The sequence below is a fragment of the Zootoca vivipara genome, chromosome 4 (assembly GCF_963506605.1).
Source record: "Zootoca vivipara chromosome 4, rZooViv1.1, whole genome shotgun sequence".
Taxonomy (NCBI): Eukaryota; Metazoa; Chordata; class Lepidosauria; order Squamata; family Lacertidae; genus Zootoca; species Zootoca vivipara.
The window spans coordinates 90,619,094-90,638,657 of record NC_083279.1 but is presented as its reverse complement, the minus strand read 5'-3'; the positions used below and the strand labels follow the sequence as shown (position 1 = coordinate 90,638,657).

Sequence of the window (19,564 nt, the reverse complement as noted above, 5' to 3'; positions counted from 1 at the left end):
GTTCTGCACACAGCGCAGTAGAGCGCTTCTGCGTATGCGGCAAAACCCAGAAAAATACTTCCAGGTTTGCCACGTGCCTAACCCGAAGGATACGCAACCATAGGTGTGCGTATCCAGAGGTACCACTGTTACGAACAGGATCCATTCCAGAGGCCCAGCCATATCCCAAAATTTTTATAACTCTGGACTGTTTCCGCACATGATGCCCCAGAGCGCTTCTGCACACACGCGAGCAGCAAACCCACTTTTGGGTTTGCCGCATTCACAACCCGAAGATTACATAACCCAAATGTAACGTAACCCAAGGGTCCACTGTATTTCCTTCTTGGGAAATCTGATTTGCATGCAGAAATTCCTAGCTTCACTTTTCAGCATTTCAATGAAGGGATGTGAGCAATCCAGGTCTGAAACCCTGTCTGGCAATGTTGACAATACTTACTTTTTATAGTAAGGGTCATGCCAGATAACCATTTTAACACTTCCCTTCATGACAAGGGGAACTATTAGGATTTCAATACTTTCCTTCAGCAGAGTCTTAAAAATTTAGTTATACAGTATCCAAGAACATATTTAAAAAGAGTCTTAAACTCAAGGTGTTTACAGACCCAATCACTGCTGCTTTGCTTTAAGCTGGAAGTGGAATGGCAACACTGTTTCCAGAGTCCCATATGTATGTATGTTTGTATGTAGGTAGGTAGGTAGAGAGAGATACAGTATAGATATATAGATACATTATATAATGGCAATAAAAAGGTAATGAAAAGGGGGATGCTCCATTGCTGTATGGAATAGGAGCCACTGACATCTAAGAGGGAGATAGCTGGAGCAAAGTCTGTTCAAGCCCTCACCAGTCTGCATTAACATTCCAAAAAAATGTTCTACTGTGGGGCTGGATTTTTCTGAGCTCCAAAAAACATACACTAAACAGAAAACTTGAGGACATTTTGCTTATGCCACCAAGAGCTCCTTGGAGAAAAGGTGGATGAGTAGATGAGCCTATTGAACTTTATGGCAGAGCACTAATTGGGCCACAACTAGTCTTGTTGCAAACAGAATTATTTTATCACTGACTTGCTCTCAATAATTTAATCTTAGAAAAAGAGGACAGCCAGCAAAAGCTGGTTAACTAGCTCCCAGTGCAATCATAACATGTTCCCAGCACAGCAATGCATAATTTTTAACAGCCAACATGAACGTAAAAATAGCACTGAGTGCTGAATAGCAAACAGTAAGTAATCTACAGCAGCTTGCTTTTTCCTGCAGTTCAAATATTATTAATGCTTTCCTAATCTGATATATTATTGTTTGCATACACATAATGGTAAAACAGGTGGTTTTGATTATATTTTACTATACATTATGCTACTTATTTGTTTAAAAAAGTACATAACAACCTATTGCAAAACATCAGGGACATCACAACATTAAAATATTTTAAAGCAATCATGAAAGTGTCTGGCTACTCAAGGGATATTTTAAAGAACTGCGTAGGTTTGCTGACAAGTATTTAAAAGACTCTTGGAAAGCACAAAGCAAGGATGCTTTTTGGACACAATTATCTCATATGTGCAGAGCTAAATGTAATGTGACCTCTTAATGACCTGAGCAAGAGGATGTGAATAAAATACATGGTGATTTTCTGCATTACTGCAAATTCTGATTAATAACCCTAAATCAGCAACTCTTAACATAGCCACTGATCATATATAGAAAATGCTCTGAACAGCAGCATTAATCCAACCCCAACTACAGCAAGAAATGAGCTGCATAAACCACAGTGCTGCTTTGATATCACACCAACTATTTCCCAACTATGTCACACCAGTCAACATTTAAAAAGCCATTCAATGAAATTAAAATTTTATAACTTAAGATTTAAAAGAATCCTTTGAGCCTGTAACTGGAAGATCAACACATTTTTTTATTAGGACACTGTGTTCTCATAAGTATGACACAACTAGTTACACAGAAACATTCACACATATTTCAAGTACTATTATTCAAGGCTTCAATTTCAAGAAAATATTCAACAATACTCAACCAACTGATTAGCAAGAAAAAAAAGGTTTGCAATTTTATTTGGCTTCAACATGCTTCAATAGGCACTAAAATCCCTGCAGTCATATTTTTGAGATTTTTGCTAAGCAGGTGTGTCATTTGCCTTGTTGAAAAAGAGCTGCTCGCTTTGTATACAGATGCAACAGCTTATTCTTCAAGGGGCAATGACACGCAAGGTGGATCAACTACCCAGAATGTTTTTTATCTAACAAAGTATTTCAATAATACAAAATTAAAAGAGAGAATGTCTGCTTTCACAGAAATGCCACATTAACAAAATGTGTATTGTGAAAAGCAATTGTTAAAATGCATCAACTTCAGAAACTATGCAGCATTGTGACAGCAAATTGTGGCCTGTCAACTGGAAAGGTACTAGGAACAAAAAGGAGGGGATGTTGAGCCTAGTTTTTTGAAAAACAACAGCACTAGGTCATAAGGAGCAATGATGGGACTATGTAATGTACTGCTCCCATAAACACAGAATGCTGAATAAGAGTATAATTTAAAATTGATTAGGGTTATGAATGGGTTATGAATAGCTAGAGGACTTTCCAAGATTGCACTCATTTACAGCAACTGGTGTATGGGGACTATCCCAAGATATGTACAGGTATACAGATTTGTCCTGTGTTGGGTTGCAATTTCCCCCAGAAAAGGGATGCCAGCCACTCTGTATAAGTTCATATAGGCAGATAAGTTCAGATAGGCAGATAAGAAATACACCTGCACTACAGATATAACCCAAAACATGAACAGCCATATAAATGACTTTATAGTTCATGCGAGGCTCATGGTCTCTGCTATGCTGAAAGGATGTACTTAAAATAATTTAGACAATCAACTGAGAATAAGGAGGAAATTGATGTAGGAGAACAAGTGCTTTTTCACATTGTTACTTTTCACATTAGTATTATACTCATTTCCTTGATAGGCTGTACTATTCAACACATTCACATAATTTTGCAGTGTTGTTTTAAAGTAAAATGCTGCAAAAGCCCTGTTACCTTTCCCCCTTTTTAATCATACTACCTTTTAAAATAAAGCAGGAAGTGTGCCAGCAGCTGGTCCCGTCTCTTCTGCCCCATGACAGCTGTATCCACTTCAGCATAAAGAAAAACAAGGATGCTAAATACACATATACTTTATTAAACAGTGAGGGTTCACAAAGAATCGTATCTCCTTGTACTCAAATTAACTCCTAAATGATTCTGATAACTGATTATGTGTTTAACAGGAAGTATTCCATACAAATACCAAGAGAACAAAAATAATATGGAGAAACCTCCTTTAGGAGGCATACTTTTTCCAGATTTAACATTCTTTGTGGAACCCCACTTTACATTTTCACACCCCTTATTTCCCCCAATTTACAGAAATTAAAGTATTAACCATTTTAATACAACAGAAAAAGTTGGAAGTGTTTGACAACAGAAACTTTTCCTCAACCCTAGACATGGACAGTTGCAGGAACACTATGAAGATGAACATTTGTTCACCTATTTTTCTCTCTCATTAGGAACACATCAGATTGATATGCCAATTTCATTTTACTACAACAATTTAAGAGACCTGTATGTGCCTTAATTATGAAAACTAATTCCAATGGGCTGTGATAGAAGGCTTAATTTTTTGGAATAAATAAGTGTTTAGTAATAGTCATACAGTGCAGTCTTCGAACTGTACGTAACAGTGCAAAGGGGTCAGTATTGTTGAGCACTCCTGCTTGCAAAATTACTGTTCTCATTTACATTCTTAGATTAGTAAGATAGAAAGTACCCAACTATGTCAGGATCTTGGTACTTTTATTTGGACATGTCCTACCCCTAGCCAACATGGGAAGATAATAGTGATGACTTTGGGAGGTTAAGCATAGATGCAATAGTAAGAAGCAGCCTTTCTCAACCTTCCCAGATGTTGGACTACCACTCCCATCATCCCTGCCTGCTGCCCCTGCTGGCTATGGATGATGTGAGTTGCAGTCCAACAGCATATGAGGACCCAAGGTTGGGAAAGGCTGAGTTAGAGCCTTATTTCACTGGTGAAATCCATCAAAGACGAATGTATGGGACTTATTTGTGCCTTAAAAAGTTCATCCTCACCATCTTAATTAGTAGACTGATTTTCATCCCCCTTTCTCCACATTCAAATGTATGGCCAAACATACATTTAAGCAGCACCCGTTTTTGAAAACTTCACCTACTCTTAAAAACTCTGCATAAAATAACATCCACATCTGTCCTGATAAAGCCTTTCCGAAAATAATGAATGACTGGAAAAGGCTATGCAGCTTGACTAACCATTAAATTGCAAGTTGCTCAATCAGGGTCATCTGATTCTACAAAATGTCTCCGGGGCTTCTGAACTCTTCTAAAGACTGGTCCAGACCAAGTAATAAGAAACCCCAGAGTAAGCATCAATGCACTGTTGTCTGATACCACATTATGGGAATATATGGATCCTTACCAGGTTGCGAGGTGGAAAACGACTGTTCTTTTAACCCCTACACAACGGAGCCTGGCAGGGCAACCACCTAAAAGAGAAACTGTCAGAGAAGTTTAATAGTAATGTATAACAGATGCGATATAATTTCACATGCATGTTTTAAACTACCTGCTGCACGGTATTACTATTCTGCTCTTAAGTCTGTCCAGAGACGATGTCAACTTTACGCTTCCCAGAAATGCAGGCTAGATTTTTATCTGCCAGATTTTTACTGGCAACCAACACCAGGTGCCGCCATTTCAGGCAATCATTTTTGTCTTTATTTTTTAAAAAACAAAGCCACCTGGCAGTCTCGAACTGTGCCATCTGCGTGCCAGTGTGAGAAATGTCCTGACCATTGTGTGGCTTAAAAAACGAGTCCTTTGTTTATAACACGGCCAAACAGGCACCCCGGCATCCATCCGTCCTGTTCACACGCACGCGAAAGTCTGCACTTTTTTTAAACTCTCTGCTACGGAAGGGAAGGAACATGCTAGTTTTCTGACTATACCCCCCGTTTGTGCGCTGCGCGTTTATGTCTGCTTGCTGTGGCTTGCTTTCCTCCCTCTCTCTTCCGCTCTGTCCTCTGACTGCCTCCTCCACTATAAAGCACACACCCCCTGGGCGATCGCGGGCAGGCACCCCGAGACAAAAAATGTTATGTTCTGCGTAGTTAGGAGCTAAGAAGATGCGGAATACTTGACCCTACATTTTGGAGGCGAGGGTAGAGGAGTAGGAGTAGGAGTCGGCGGTGGAGGGAGGCGAGGCGGCCGCCGCCAAAGCAGAGCCCACCGCCGCCCGCCGGGCGCAAGCCGAGCAGAACTCCACCGAAACCTGGTCGCGGTCCACGTGCAGGCAGATGCCGCCGGCGCTGGGGGAAGCCGCCCTCTTGCGCTCGCCTCCCTCGGGCACCACCGGCAGGGCGTAGTCGTGGTCGCCGCTGGCCTCGTAGGCCGGCCTCGCCTCCAGCACGGCCGCCGCCCCGTCCTCGAAGAGGCCGCTGCTGCTGATGCGGAGCCCCACTCTGCCATCGCCGGCCAAGCGGCTGAGGAGCCTCCCCAGGGCGCTCTGGTTGGCCAGCACGGCGCGCAGGTAGCTGGTCTCCCTCTCCAGGTCGCGCAGGCGGCGGCACAGGCCGCGGTTGCGGTCGCGAAGGCCGCGGTTCTCGGCCGCCAGGCCTTGCAGGCGGCTCTCCAGACCCATTACGTACTGCTTCTTCCGCTGGCGGTTCAGGCGAGCCGCGGCCGCGGCCTTCAGGCGGCTGCTCCCCGCTGGCCGCGCGGGGCGACGGCCCTGCTGCTGCTGCGGCCTCTGCTGCTGCTTCGGCTGCTCCTCTTCCTCCTCAGTCTCTGCGCAGGCCCGCTCCGGGCTCGCCAACCAGCCCGGCCGGTTCTCGGTCGCCACCACCGCCGCCTCCAGCCAGTCGTCCAGCTCCAGCTCCAGGCCCGCCGGGAAGAGCAGCTCGCCGCCACCCACCTCCTCGAGGGAAGAAGAATCGTCGCTGTCCTCGCGGCGCGGCTGCGGGGCTTCGTCGCCCGCCTCGGCCCGGCTGCCGCTCCTGGCGGGAAGGGGCGCTTTGCTCGGGGATGGGCAGGCCGACGAACTGGCCAGCAGCTGGGCCAGGCTGTGGCGCATAATGGCGGCGGCGGGCGGGCGGGCAGGCCCGAGCTACCGCCGCCGCCTCACTCCCAGCCCTCCTGAATCAGCTCCGGCTGGGCCCACCTGGGCTGCTGCGTTTCTGCCTCAGCGGGAAAGCGCGGCTGCTTCTTCCCCCGCTCGCCTTCCGCGCCTCTGAGGGAAGAGGAGGAAGCGAGCCCGCCTTGCGCCTCCGTCGGGCCGTTAATGGCGGAGAAGGCGGACCCGGGCGGTTGGCGCCTGCGCACTGGCTCGAAGGCTCTCCCTCGAGGGGCAGAAAATGGCGGAGGCGGGACCGTCCCCCTCGCCCTCCCGTTTACCTCAGAGTGGGAGCTTTAAAGGCGAGGTGATTCTGCACAGGGCTGGGTCTTGTAAATGACGGGCCTTGTTTATGCTCGCTTGTATTTAGCTATTATTATTATTATTATATACCTCGCGGTATAGGGTGGTATATAAAGTAAATTTAAAATAATAACTTTTTTTGTCCCCTCCTTTCCCCCCTGGCGGTACTCAGTTTTTCCATTTTTTAAATTGCATTTCTACATGCAACATTTCCTTTCAAGGAGCTCTAGGTGGCGTGCAGATACCCCTTTCACATTTCTCTCATGAAAAAAAAGGTCCTATTCTACTATTATTACTATTACTATTACTATTATTACTACTGCTATTTATAGGGCTACCAAATGTCCAGAATTTTCCAGGCATTGCTGGAAAACAGTGTCCGGGTTTTTTTTGGGGGGGGGAGTAATAACTGCTGAATGTCAGGTACAATCCAGATGTATGGCAGCCCATGTCGGAAGTCTAGATTTTGGCGAATTTCCTTAAAAATAGCTGAAAAGACTTCATTTTCTTTTTTTAGATTTTGCAAAAAGAAAAGAAATCTCAACTACAACTTTGGCACCAAAAAAAACACAACTCAGCAAAAAAAAAAAAAGCTCAATTACCAATTTATATTTATATAGGTACTTGTTGCTTGTACTGTAATCATTTGCTTCTTGATCCTTACCAGTTCCATCCAGTAGTGAGCCCAACTGATGCCACTGCAATTATTATTTTTATTAATTATTATATTTATTAGTTGCTTCCATTTGCCATGGCAACTGGAAAAAAATACATCAAAAAATACATATCTCAATCTCAGTAACATAAGAATGGTTGTGTTCCTACTCTAAAAAAACTTATCTTAAAACTGGTATCTAAAATAGGGGGGAAAATGATCTGGTAAAAGATTATTTTATTTTCTCAAAGGATGTAGCAAAGCTACAGCAAAGCTGACAGCAAAGGCTTACGCTATGAAATGTCGGAGTTTGGTATTTAATTCTTTCTCTTTCGTAAGCAACTCTGTGCTGTGCTTCTTGTACGCCTCAAAATGCATCCGGAGCTCAGTGTAGGCTTGCTGAGCGCCATCCAGCCGCCTCCGCAGGTCTCGCACCCGGAGGTTGCAGTCCACTGCTACAGCCTCCGCCTCAAAGCGCAGCTCCGCCGCCTGCTTGGCTTTCTCCATCTCTTCCGCCTTCTTCTCCAGCTCCGCAATCTCCCTTTGCTTGTCCTGTAGCACCTTGCCTCTGTCCATCGCCAGGCTTAGCAGCTCCTCCTTCTCCTTGGTCAGCTTCTCCAGCTTGGCTTGCAAGGTGCAGTCCACCTCTCTTAGCTTCTCTTCCGCTTGCTGCAGTTCCTCCGTGACGTGACTGTGTTTCTCCTCCAGGATACCCAGCCGGCTTCTCAGCGACTTGATTTCCTCGGCCTTAGATTTGGCTTCCTGCTGGTGGGCTTCCAAAAGTTCCTTCTCTCGCTCTTTGGCGTGGCGGCTGTCCTGTTCGTAACGTTCCTTTAAGGACTCCGTTTCACCCAAGAGTTTCTCAAGCTCAGAAGTGAGCTGGGCCACCTGGGCCTCTTTCTCTTCCAAAGCCTGGCAGAAGAGGTTCTGGTTCTCCACGCGCAAGCGGTGGTTCTCTTCCCTCAGCTGCATGTTCTGCCTCTTGTGCTCGTCCTTGAAATGGATCATATCCTCATGGTTGGCAGCCAGATCCATGAAGCGCTCTTCCAGCTGCTGCACGCGACGCGCCTGGTTCTCCAGCTGCAGAGCATCCGCCATCCTCCGTTCCTCCAGGTCCATGTTGATCTCCTCCAGGGCCTTGCAGCGCAAGAGCTGCTCGTCTGCTCGCTTCTTGAGGATGCAAATCAGCTGGGACTGCTCATGGAGCCGTGAGCGGAGCATAGCCTTTTCCCCCTTCTCCCCATCGGAGAGACCTTGGAGTTTCTCCAAGGTCTCAAAGGGGTCGCCCATGCTCCAGTCTGCATCATCTTCTTCTTCAACCTCCTTTGGTACCTTGGGAAAGGCCATTCCCAGACTCTTCCCATCCTGAGGCATGTTGAAGAACTGCTGCCTCTACTCAATGCTGCAGAGTTGTGCATTCAAAACTTCTGCTGTTGGCCTGAAAAGCAGTTGGTGCAAACGTTCCAAGAATCCCGTGATGTCATAAGCCAAGAACTGCTGGGCTTTCTAGTACCAGCGTGCTTTGCAGGGGTCTCCTGACCTTGTTGCATTCCTTCTGCACTGCAGGTGGGAAACGCAAGGGAGGGCGGGAATCGATGCAACACACCAGCCTGGCCAGGAACAAAAGCCACCACACTAAATCAGTGCTTAGTTTCCTAATCAAAGATAAACAGTACCTATGAGAGCTTCACCTCTTATGTAATCCCCCCCAAAAAAAGAGATGCATTCCCTGTTAAATCCAAAGTGACTCTTAGCTTCATTTTCCTGAGTTATGCATAGATATGGCCATTGAAATCAATGGTCTTCCTGTTAGCAGCAACATAGCTACGGAATTCTCCTTCCCTTGGGTAGCCCAATCGGATCCTTATGTCTGGGTGTTAAGATGAGCAGTGAATGCATTCCTGTTCCACCATACGGTAAATGGATGCATGCGCACCATATATTTAAAGAATGTGGTTTACTCCAAATAATGTTAGGAATGGTAGTTTTTCTTAATGGTGCTGGGAATTGTAGCTCTGTGAAAAGTAAACAAAAGTTCCCAGGATTTGTATGGTGTGTGTACACTACGTTAATTATTCTTCTACCCTAGCAGTGCCTGGTGCTGATGCACCTGTTTCTTTTAGCTCTCTGTTACGTGTGGTGTTGCTGAGATTTTATTGGAAAATGTATTTTAGAATTGTTGTAAGATGCCTTAAACCCTCACTGTTGAAAGATGAGATAGAATTTGTATTTAAACAAATAAATGTGCATATGATTGGGCTATAAATGCATTATACTGATACTTTGACATATACACTGATAAAAACTATACTATAGTTCTATACATTGTTCCATATAACCCTGTACTATAGTTACTATAGAAGTATTTCAGCAGCAGCCCAGTGATTCACTCATAGAGCCCCAACTACAACAACACATGACCCACTATTTGCAGCTGAATATTTTATTTAAGGATACTGAACAGCGATCTATCAAACAAAAGGGGGGAAAGCCTAGTTCAGCAGTCCACAACAATATTGTTGCTAGATTGCCACCTGATTACTGTGTAGGCGGTTCCTTTAAAAGCAAAGCCTGATTTCCATTTGGGTGGGGTTTGACAAAAGAATGTTAACAGCCCTTAATGGTGCATCGGATGTCTTTTTACAGGAGTTCATTGTAAAAGATGGGTTGATGAAATTCTAGATGGGCGGTAGGGGGTTCTACAGCACAAGCTGAATCCTTTTTCCATTAAGCACTGGTGGGCAGTAAGGAAATTTTACCATCAAGAAAGATGCATTAGTGGGTGGTAGGCATTAAAAGGTTGACTACCTGGTCTACACTCTTCCACTTATGCTCTACTTGTGTATATCTGCAAGTAAACAAAATACTACAACATGGCATTCACTTCCAGTTCTCTCTTCCCCAAAGGAAGATAAGCCCTGATAATGCTGTTCCTACTAGTTCTCACTGCTTGGGCAAGTGGCGAATGCCTCAGATTATCATTTATTATAAAAAATTAAAAAAACCATTCCAGTAGCACCTTAGAGACCAACTAAGTTTGTCATTAGTATGAGCTTTCATGTGCATGCACACTTCTTCAGATTGTTCTCATACCAATGACAAACTTAGTTGGTCTCTAAGGTGCTACTGAAAAGAATTTTTGTATTTTGTTTCGACTACAGCAGACCAACACAGCTACCGGTACCTACCTGTATTTATTATAAAGGCATTCATATATGTGACTCTTTATACAGTGCATAAGCAGAAGAGCAGAATTCCACCTGACCTGAGAAACTTACCATATTATGATTAGAGTCAATGGACAGCTTTAGGGTGGGTACTGGGAGCTAGCACAATTGAATGTACTTGTTTTTAATTTTAGCTATGTTGATGGTTAAAGGGTTAAGACAAAAAAAAACTTTATGGAAGGGGTCTGGTTTGAACTGGGAGTTAAAAGAATAGAGAGAAGGGAGGTACCATGTAAACATTGAATTATGTGGCTCTTTCTCTCCCGGTAACAATTATTTAATCCACACTATAGTCTTATGACTAATCCCAATGCTTGCTAGAATTCCAATTTTTAATCACAGGCATGCTGGGAACAGATATGCATGCTGTCTAATTAGCACAGTTCATAATTAATATATTGGGTGGGGGAGTGTGTTGTTCTTATTACAACTCTGTCTATGCTTGTTTGTTAATCAGCAGAGCTTCTGAGTACATATTGAATAATGTTTCAAGGCTAAACAATGTAATGGTTAAATGGCAACGTATAACTAATGAACATACTACTCTTTCCTAAAAATGGTCAAAGGGACTCTGTTTTGGGAACACACCCCTCAACACCAGGGTGGTATCAGATCCCTGAAGCTGGATGGGGTTGAACTGAGGGATTAAAGGAGGATCTAGCCTGAGAGAAAATAAAGATTTGACTATGAAGGTTTTCTTACTCTTAACTGCACAATTCTGTACATATCTACTCAGAAGTAAGCCCCACTGAGTTCAGTGGAGCTTATTCCTAGGTAAATAAGAGTGCACAATATTACAAGCTATAAAATAAGTTGCAATAAGTTCAGTGCTCTTATAATAAAAACAAATTTGTACATCAGAATACTTCCAGTTGTTGTTACAACATTCAGAAAAGGACATCCAATTTCATTTCAGCAGATATTGGTGTCATCATGTTTCTTTTATACTCATACATAACTATCTGGTTTTGCCATTTAAAAATAGCATTTATAATTTATTTATCTATTTTTTTAAAAAAAAAAGTTAATCAAAGAGCCATAAAATGTTTCCTTACCAGGCCTTTATTCTTTTACTATCTTGGTCTGACAGCCTTGTTGAGTTTGCATCTCCATGGCAATAAGATTTAAGCAGACTCCTTGCCAAGTGTAGAGTGAGGCCAAACAAGAAACAATGCATCCTGGAAGCTTAACAAGCTCTGGAAAGCACGTTCCTTGGCTGTGACCTCTGCGATAGATGTCTCCTTCCTTTCCCTCCCAAAGGAAGCCTAAAAATGACTAGCAGCTCACCACTCTTACTGCTAACTCTGAAATAATATCGTTGCCCTAAGAATCAAATGAGGAAGAAATAAAAGGTACCTATGTGCTGTGGTTTAAACCACTGAGCCTTGGGCTTGCCGATTAGAAGGTCGGCAGTTCGAATACCCGCGACGGGGTGAGCTCCCGTTGCTCAGTCCCAGCTCCTGCCAACCTAGCAGTTCGAAAGCACGCCAAAAAGTGGAAGATTAGTAGGTACCGCTTCAGCGGGAGGTTAACGGTGTTTCCGTGTGCTGCTCTGGTGTTGGTGTTCCGTTGTGGAAGCCGCTTAGTCATGCTGGCCACATGACCCGAAAAACTGTCTGCAGAGCGGACAAACCCTGGCTCCCCTGGCCTGTAAAGCAAGATGGGCGCTGCAACCCCAGAGTCATTCACGGCTGGACTTAACTGTCAGGGGTCCCTTTACCTTTTTATGTTCTTAGAAACCCGGCTCTTAAAAAACAAAAACAAAACAAACACCAGTAACTTACCAATGAGAAAAAGAATCAGAATATGGGCAAGAACTTGCATAATGGGGCTATTAGTACTTTCCCAGCTATGTTTACTCAAAGTTCTCTTGCAGTTTCAGACATCAAGTTATTTCTCTTCTGTTCCACATCATTAGGCCAGATAATTCTTCCCACTGGCAGCTGCACAACAGACCAGTATCCATGGAAAGGTAGTACAAACTGATGCTTAGAAAATAAGTTCAGGTGTGCTCAGGTGTTTAGTGAACCTCTATCAGGCTGAACCAGATATATCCAAGCATAACTGAAAGTGCAAGGGGGGAGGAGTTTTTTATTTGACTTCCTTTTCAGAACAGAACGCAACTGGAAAGCGAATGCACCACCAAAAAAAAAAAAGCATGAAGAGCTAAGGCAGCATGCTGCTTCGTCTCTCTTGCAATTTCAACACTTGCTCATCTGAGCATATACATGGTTTCTAACAGACTTTTTGAGTTTAGAAACTGAGAGCAAATAAAGTTCCAAATCTTACAACATTCAATTACAATGCATAAAAGTGTTTGCTCCTGTTTTAGGTATCACTTCCTGTTTTGCCCAAATGGTGGCACTTGAGAACATTTTAAAAGCCCTGACGCACTGAAAAAGTCAGCAGCACATTTTGCAATCGAGGTGTTTTTGTTTGTTTGTTTGAAGTCTCACTTTAGCTTCACCAACAGTAAAAGCTAGTAAAAAGATAAGAGTGATGGTGAACCGTGTTTGAACAAAGTGAACAGGGTCTTGCTTACAGAAAAGAGGAGGAGGAAGAAGAGTATCTGCAATTTCAAGGTCGTTAGTAAATTGAACAATCTGTAAAAGTCTTCCATCTTTGCAGGTACTGTATTTAAAGCTCTCCAGTTCTAATGGCTTGTGCAACATGGAAATAACAGAAGCTGGAACTACACTTTTATAGCAGAGGTAGGGCTGCCCCACCCCACCTCACCCCTCAGCCCCAAGCTGCCTTTCCCTGTCATGTTTAGGAATGCTCAATACTTGATGACATTCAGCTGTGAAGTTGCCCCAACGCTCACCAGCAGAGGCCAATAGTGTAGAATAGATGCTTCTTTCTGCAGGATGTTGTCATGTCACACAGTAATCATTAGGCCTTAGAGGAGGGAGGGAAGCAAGACACAGGGGTGGCTGTTCTTCAGTGAAACACAGGTGCAATGTCTAGTTCCAACCTAATATACAAGAGATTGAATCCCACACCAATGCTTACCATTAACATCCACGTTTGCAACCGCTAATTACAGATTTTCCCAATTCGAACAATAAAAGGCCGTTTTTAAAAGGAAGATGGGATACATGCAACAATTAGATTCAGCTTTACACACAATCACAGCTTCAAAATAGCACCACTTTGGCAGGTGCATTCACATGTTCACTTTGGGGAATGTGGGCCAGTGGAAGACAGTAAATGCATGCTGAAATTTAGCTCATTTAGTGAAATCGCCAACTTCCCCCCTCCCCCATATGCTATTCAAGGCGGCCACAGAAGGCAACTGTACACAATATTTTAAATATATATATTTTACAGTTTTAATTCATCTTTAATAAAGTTTAATTTTTAATAACAGTACCTGAGGGCAGGAAGGAGTTGACATGCATTATCAAAGTAGCATTTATTAAATAGTTTAAAATTGTATTGCAGGCACATATGCCCTCTGATGAAATTACAAATGGATATATCAGCCACTGTGCACCCCCACCCCCACCCCACCCCACCCCAAGTTCCTCTCTATTTTTGCCTGGCTCTTCCTTCCACCCAAACGCCAACAAGCCATACAAACAGAAAGCATCCAAAAGGAGCATCATCCTATTTCGCCGTTTTTGCCATCATCAGCATCCTGAGCGGCAGCGTATCTTCAACCCAGGTGTTTGGAGAATCAATCATTCGTTCCCATAAGTTGCTTTCATCTGTTGTAGAGTCCATCCAGTCTACTGGAGTACCGTAACTTTTACCTAAAGAAGCGGGTTTAAAAAAACACCATATAGAATTAGTATTATTGCCTTTTATCTGTCATTTACACATCAGTGCAGATCCAGCACTTGTTGCACAAGCAGAAATCCTTACGTGGGGCTCATGAGGTGAATCCTGCCCAATATTTCAAGAGCACTTTGTTTCAAAGCCACTGGGTCATAGAATCATAGAATTGTAGGGTTGGATGGGACCTCAAGGGTCATCTAGTCCAATCCTCTGCAATGCAGGAGTCTCAGCTAAAACATCTATGGCAGATAGCCATCCAACCTCTGCTTAGAAACCTCCAAGGAAGGAGAGCCCACAACCTCCCAAGTGAGACCGTTCTACTGTCAAAGAGCTCTTACTAACAGAATTGTTCCTGGTGTTTAGCCGGAATCTCCTTTCTTGTAACTTGAAACCACTGGTTAGAGTCCTACCCTCCAGAGCAGGAGAAAACAAGCTTGTTCCCTCTTCCATGTGACAGCCCTTGAAATATCTGAAGATGGCTATTGTATCTCAGTAAGTCCCCGCCCCCTCATTTTTTTTTTTTAATTTCACCCACGTACTAGAACTAGGGTGGTGGGGAGTACTTCTACTTATCTGAAATTACCTGTTCCAAGTCCTATCCTGAGGCCTCCAAGGAAGTGATTGGCTAGTTTGTTGTGATCCCAGACAGTGAGCTCCACGCAAGCTTCTTTCAAATCTTGAGGTCTGAAGCCATCGTAGACCATTGTATGATTGAACACCGGATTTGTTGTCTTCGCTACAGCTCTTGTTTTCTGACGGCTTTTCCTGCTTGTGTCTGGAAGGATGGTACTTCAGATAAAAATGGGAAGAGGGAGAAAAATGACCATGAGAATTACCATATTTTTCGCTCCTTAAGATGCACCAGACCAAAAGACGCACCTAATTTTTAGAGGAAAGGGGGAAAGCCCTGGGTTTTTTTGTTTTGTTTTTTATCAGCTCACAGTTCTGCACTTTTTTTGAGCAAAGGGGGAAAGCTCCATTTTTTGAGCATCAGCTCAAAGTTGTTGAGCTTACCTTGCAAAGGGAAAAAATTCCTGTTTTTATGCAGTTCAACTCACAGTTCTGCAGCTTCTTTAGGAAAGGAAAGGGAGCCATTTCTACAGTTTCCAGACATGTCGCTGGGGAAACACAACAATGGAGGCCTGGGCAAGCAGGTGGGGCCGGGAAGGGAGCTAGCATCTCTTATCTCCCTCCCCAATCTCTTGCAATCAGCTGCTGAGCGGGTTATCTTTCCCTCTTGTTAGCCTTTAAAGGTAAAGGGACCCCTGACCATTAGGTCCAGTTGTGACCGACTCTAGGGTTGCGGCACTCACCTCGCATTATTGGCCGAGGGAGCCGGCGTACAGCTTCCAGGTCATATGGCCAGCATGACAAAGCCGCTTCTGGCGAACCAGAGCAGCACATGGAAACGCTGTTTACCTTTCCGCTGTAGCGGTACCTATTTATCTACTTGCACTTTGACGTGCTTTTGAACTGCTAGGTTGGCAGGAGCGGGGACCGAACAACGGGAGCTCACCCCGTCGCAGGGATTCGAACCGCCGACCTTCTGATCAGCAAGCCCTAGGCTCTGTGGTTTAACCCACAGTGCCACCTGTGCCCCTATTATCCTTTAGCTCTTTCTGTAGCTCTTTCTTTTTTTAAAAAAAAAAAAGCACGATCTGCTTTTCGCCCATGGGCAATTTGGCTCCAGGGACCATGCATTCGCTCCATAAGACACACAGGCATTTCCTCTTACTTTTTAGGAGGAAAAAAGTGTATCTTATACAGCAAAAAATACGGTACCACTACCATATTGGCCCGAATATAAGCCACACTTTCCCCCCAAACTCTGACCATGAAAACTTAAAGTGTGGCTTAAATTCATGACCTTACAAAAATGGGCTTTTACAATATTGCTGCTGAAACAGACATACGATAAAACGGAACAAAAAAATGTTTTATTGCTGATTTGCAAGCTTGCGGGTCCTCTCTAGTACCTGTAGGATTTTCTTCTACGTTTACCATTTATGGGTGTGAGTGCCTGCGGAATTGTAGCAAATGATTAGCGATTTGCGATTTTAGCGATTGTAACTTTTTGGGTATTGTCTTATTTCCCCCCCCCCTTGAATTTTAAAGGTGCGCCTTATTTGTGGGTGCGGCATATATTCGGGTCAGTATGGTATATAATTGCATAACTCTATCACCAGCTTTATATTATTTTTAAGTTTAGTGGGTTTGTAATCTTTTGCATTATATATTTTATCTTAGCATTTATTGTATTGCACTTTGGCTACTTTTGTCATGAAATGGTTTATAAATCTGTAAAAAAATTGCATCTCAGGCAACAAGAGGTGGTACATTGATGTTCAGCTTGCAGGGGTGCTATTGCCATATGTGCATTAAACGGAGAGAGGAAGAGACATAGGCAGCCGTGGGGAGGCAAGAACCTACAGTCTCAGCAACTGTTTCATGGGGGCAAGACCTACCAGAGATGAGTTGCTGGGTTCATTAGGCCTGACACTCCTGTGTCAATTTTGGTTTTGCTAATAAAGAGTTAACTCCAACTTGCATGGTGTGATTCACTGCTGTCTCACTCCTGGCATTCTGATAGTGCCCAGGACCTGCTCCAAGAGTCAGGCGCCCAACCTTGCCAAATGACACCTTCATTCAGTTGAATCCCTGTTCTTACCACTTAACAAAAGAGTTGAGTCTATTGCCCCTGAGGACTGGGAGATCACTGCATTCCTTCACCCAAATGTGAACTTCTCCAGTGACTGGCGTTTTTTTACCTTTGAAATAGACAAAAAAGAGAGAGTGAAAGAAAACAGAGCACAACATGGTTGGTTGACCTGTTCAAAGCATCCCTCTCTGTGTTTCCTGTGGTATCTGAAGAAGTGTGCATGCACACGAAAGCTCATACCAATGACAAACTTAGTTGGTCTCTAAGGTGCTAGTGGAAGGATTTTTTCTATTGTGTTTCCTCATGTTAACAACAAATAAGATACACAGCGAAAGGAAGACACTGAATGCAGCAGGGGTCAGACATCTCAGGCTTCTCTGTCTGGCCTACAAGACAACCCTCCCCCTGCCCCGCTCTAGACCAAACCTCTACCCAAGGTCACCTTCACCCCAACCATCTCTGTGATTCATTTTGCAACGGCCAATGACTATGTACAATCTGACTGATTGGAACATGGCACATCTTCATGCATGTGAGTGCTCCACTAATCACAGGCAAACGATGATTATTCTCTGTGAGGCCTCCATCCCTGGTTTGCAACAAGCTGTGGTTTATGCGATTTCATTTGAATATGGAAAGCAGTGGTTTGCCCAAACAACCATTTGCGTGCAAAACACAACCAGGAGCCGTGGTTTCATCCTGCTTGCTTTGCAACCAAGGCATAGTTTTGAGCGAACCATAGTTTGCCAGGTTTGAATGACATGCCATTGGATTAGGGAGGCAAAACACCCCATGAAGCAAACTTGGAAAGCGAGTAACAGAAAGATACTTACCCCCAACAGGCTGTGGAACATATTGGAGAGCTATTTTCATGTCCCCTCTGTTCTCCAGATCAAGACCAGCTAGTGGAGTCTGACCAAACAAACAAAAAAATGACTATGTAATACAAGCAACATCTTGAAATATGTGGTACAATTAGACGCCAAAATAGATGTACTGTACTAACGTATCTTAAAGACACAGTTTCAGAAGACAGAAATAAATTATTATGTCATGATTTAGATGCAATGATTTTATATGAAAAATACTGGGGTGGGAGTGGGGTAGGGAATGCCCCTTTTTAAGGGAATGGCTTATTTAATTATGGGAACAGGCAATCTCCTACTCAAGATGCTTTGGGTTCTTCAAAGGGAAAAAGAAAATAGATTTACACAAGAAAGGGCAATGTTTAAGGAACTCTGGAATAGTAAGACAGAGTTGGATTCGTCTTTGTTAATTTTATGAGAAGATATGAACATGAGTCTTCTCAAACTGAATAAATAAATGGGTCATTAAATACATTGCTCCTATTAACTATGGGTGGTATTCAATGCTAGTCATACTCGAGAGTAGCCCCACTGAAGCTAATGAATAACTCATTAATTTCAATGGGTGGCATTCAAGTAAGTTTTACCGAGAGTAGACACACTGAAATTACTGAACGTGACTAACTTAGATCCATTAACTTCAGTGGATATATTTTTCAGTATGACTAACATTGAATAAAACCCTTAGATTATGTCAGTTCATTTCTTTTGGTTAAATTATTAATTACTGCTATCTAATTTCTAACTTGCAGTGCAAGACAGGAGTGCCTGGCAGGCTCTGGTCCATGGGGTCACGAAGAGTCGGAAACGACTAAACAACAACAATTTCTAACTTGTTCTAAGAATATGATAGTGCTAATGTTAATTGCCCAGTTTTTGTTTTTTGTAATTGCCATTATTGATACTCAGTTGCTTTCCACATTGCTATTACAGTGGTGCCTCGCTTAACAAATGCCCTGCTTAACGAAATTTCCGCTTAACGAAAGGATTTTTCGAGCGGAGGTTGCCTCGCTAGACGAATGCGTTTTATGAAAAATTCATCTAGCAAATCGCGGTTTCCCATAGGAATGCATTGAAATTCAATTAATGCGTTCCTATGGGCAAAAAAAGTCAAAAAAATTTCAGTGCATTCCTATGGGATTCACTAGACGAATTTTTCGCTATAAGAAAAGACCCGTGGAACGAATTAATTTCGTCTAGCGAGGCACCACTGTACTCATTTTGAATACTGTATTGATATATAAAGGAAAAAGGTAAAGGACCCCTGGATAGTTAAGTCCAGTCAAAGGCGACTATGGGGTGTGGCGCTCATCTCGCTTTCAGGCCAAGGGAGCCGGCATTTGTCCACAGAAACCTTCCCGGGTCATGTGGCCAGCAGGACTAAACCGCTTCAGGCACAACGAGACACTGTGACGAATGCCAGAGCGCACAGAAATGCTGTTTATTTTCTCGCAGCAGCAGTACCTATTTATCAACTTGCACTACTTATCTACCTATTTATCTATTTGCTTTTGAACTGCTAGATTGGCAGAAGCTGGGACAGAACAACAGGTGCTCACCCTGTTGTGGGGATTCGAACCACCAACCTTTCGATCTGTAAGTCCAAGAGGCTCAGTGGTTTACACCACAGCGACACCCACTCCCTCTGTATTGACATAAATTTCCTAATAAACTATCTTTTTTAAAAAAAACCAACCCACTGTCTATAAAACTTACTATTGTAGCATCTCTTATTTGTGTGTTTTCACAAATACTGTGTGGGAAATGAGTGCAAACTGAGCTTATCAGCTGATAAAAGAAACATTTACCGGTAATTAGCCACCTACTGGGGGGGGGGCATGCAAACTGCAGCATCACAACA

The 19,564-nt window shown here is 43.5% G+C and overlaps 3 protein-coding genes across 14 annotated transcripts in view; all 3 read right to left on the bottom strand.

Annotated features, from left to right (window-relative positions):
• Nucleotides 1-1,901: 1,901 nt before the first annotated feature.
• CREBZF (CREB/ATF bZIP transcription factor) lies at nucleotides 1,902-6,547 on the bottom strand. Its single transcript, XM_035114544.2, has 3 exons — nucleotides 5,249-6,547; nucleotides 4,522-4,600; nucleotides 1,902-3,157 (listed from the first exon to the last, which is right to left on the bottom strand). Exons 1-2 carry the CDS (start codon nucleotides 6,172-6,174, stop codon nucleotides 4,552-4,554), a joined length of 975 nt encoding a protein of 324 aa, XP_034970435.2. The 5' UTR covers nucleotides 6,175-6,547; the 3' UTR covers nucleotides 1,902-3,157; nucleotides 4,522-4,551.
• Nucleotides 6,548-7,081: 534 nt separating this feature from the next.
• Nucleotides 7,082-11,742, bottom strand: CCDC89 (coiled-coil domain containing 89). Its single transcript, XM_035114543.2, has 2 exons — nucleotides 11,454-11,742; nucleotides 7,082-8,781 (listed from the first exon to the last, which is right to left on the bottom strand). Exon 2 carries the CDS (start codon nucleotides 8,543-8,545, stop codon nucleotides 7,460-7,462), a length of 1,086 nt encoding a protein of 361 aa, XP_034970434.1. The 5' UTR covers nucleotides 8,546-8,781; nucleotides 11,454-11,742; the 3' UTR covers nucleotides 7,082-7,459.
• Nucleotides 11,743-13,794: 2,052 nt separating this feature from the next.
• SYTL2 (synaptotagmin like 2) overlaps nucleotides 13,795-19,564 on the bottom strand; it is a 61,269-nt gene continuing 55,499 nt past the window's right edge. For all 12 annotated transcript variants that reach the window (XM_035114528.2, XM_035114530.2, XM_060273893.1 and 9 more), the window contains 4 exons: nucleotides 17,671-17,749; nucleotides 16,847-16,946; nucleotides 14,762-14,967; nucleotides 13,795-14,153 (listed from right to left, as the gene is read on the bottom strand). In XM_035114528.2, the coding sequence (XP_034970419.2) occupies nucleotides 14,008-14,153; nucleotides 14,762-14,967; nucleotides 16,847-16,946; nucleotides 17,671-17,749 (531 nt within the window). In that variant the 3' untranslated portion in view covers nucleotides 13,795-14,007. The remainder of the gene's footprint in view (nucleotides 14,154-14,761; nucleotides 14,968-16,846; nucleotides 16,947-17,670; nucleotides 17,750-19,564) is intronic.

Coding starts and splice junctions, on each gene's coding strand:
- CREBZF (XM_035114544.2), bottom strand. CDS start 6,174: ATGCGCCACAGCCTGGCCCAGCTGCTGGCCAGTTCGTCGGCCTGCCCA. Junction 4,601..5,248: donor TCTACCCTCGCCTCCAAAAT/GTAGGGTCAAGT, acceptor CTTCTCTGACAG/TTTCTCTTTTAGGTGGTTGC.
- CCDC89 (XM_035114543.2), bottom strand. CDS start 8,545: ATGCCTCAGGATGGGAAGAGTCTGGGAATGGCCTTTCCCAAGGTACCA.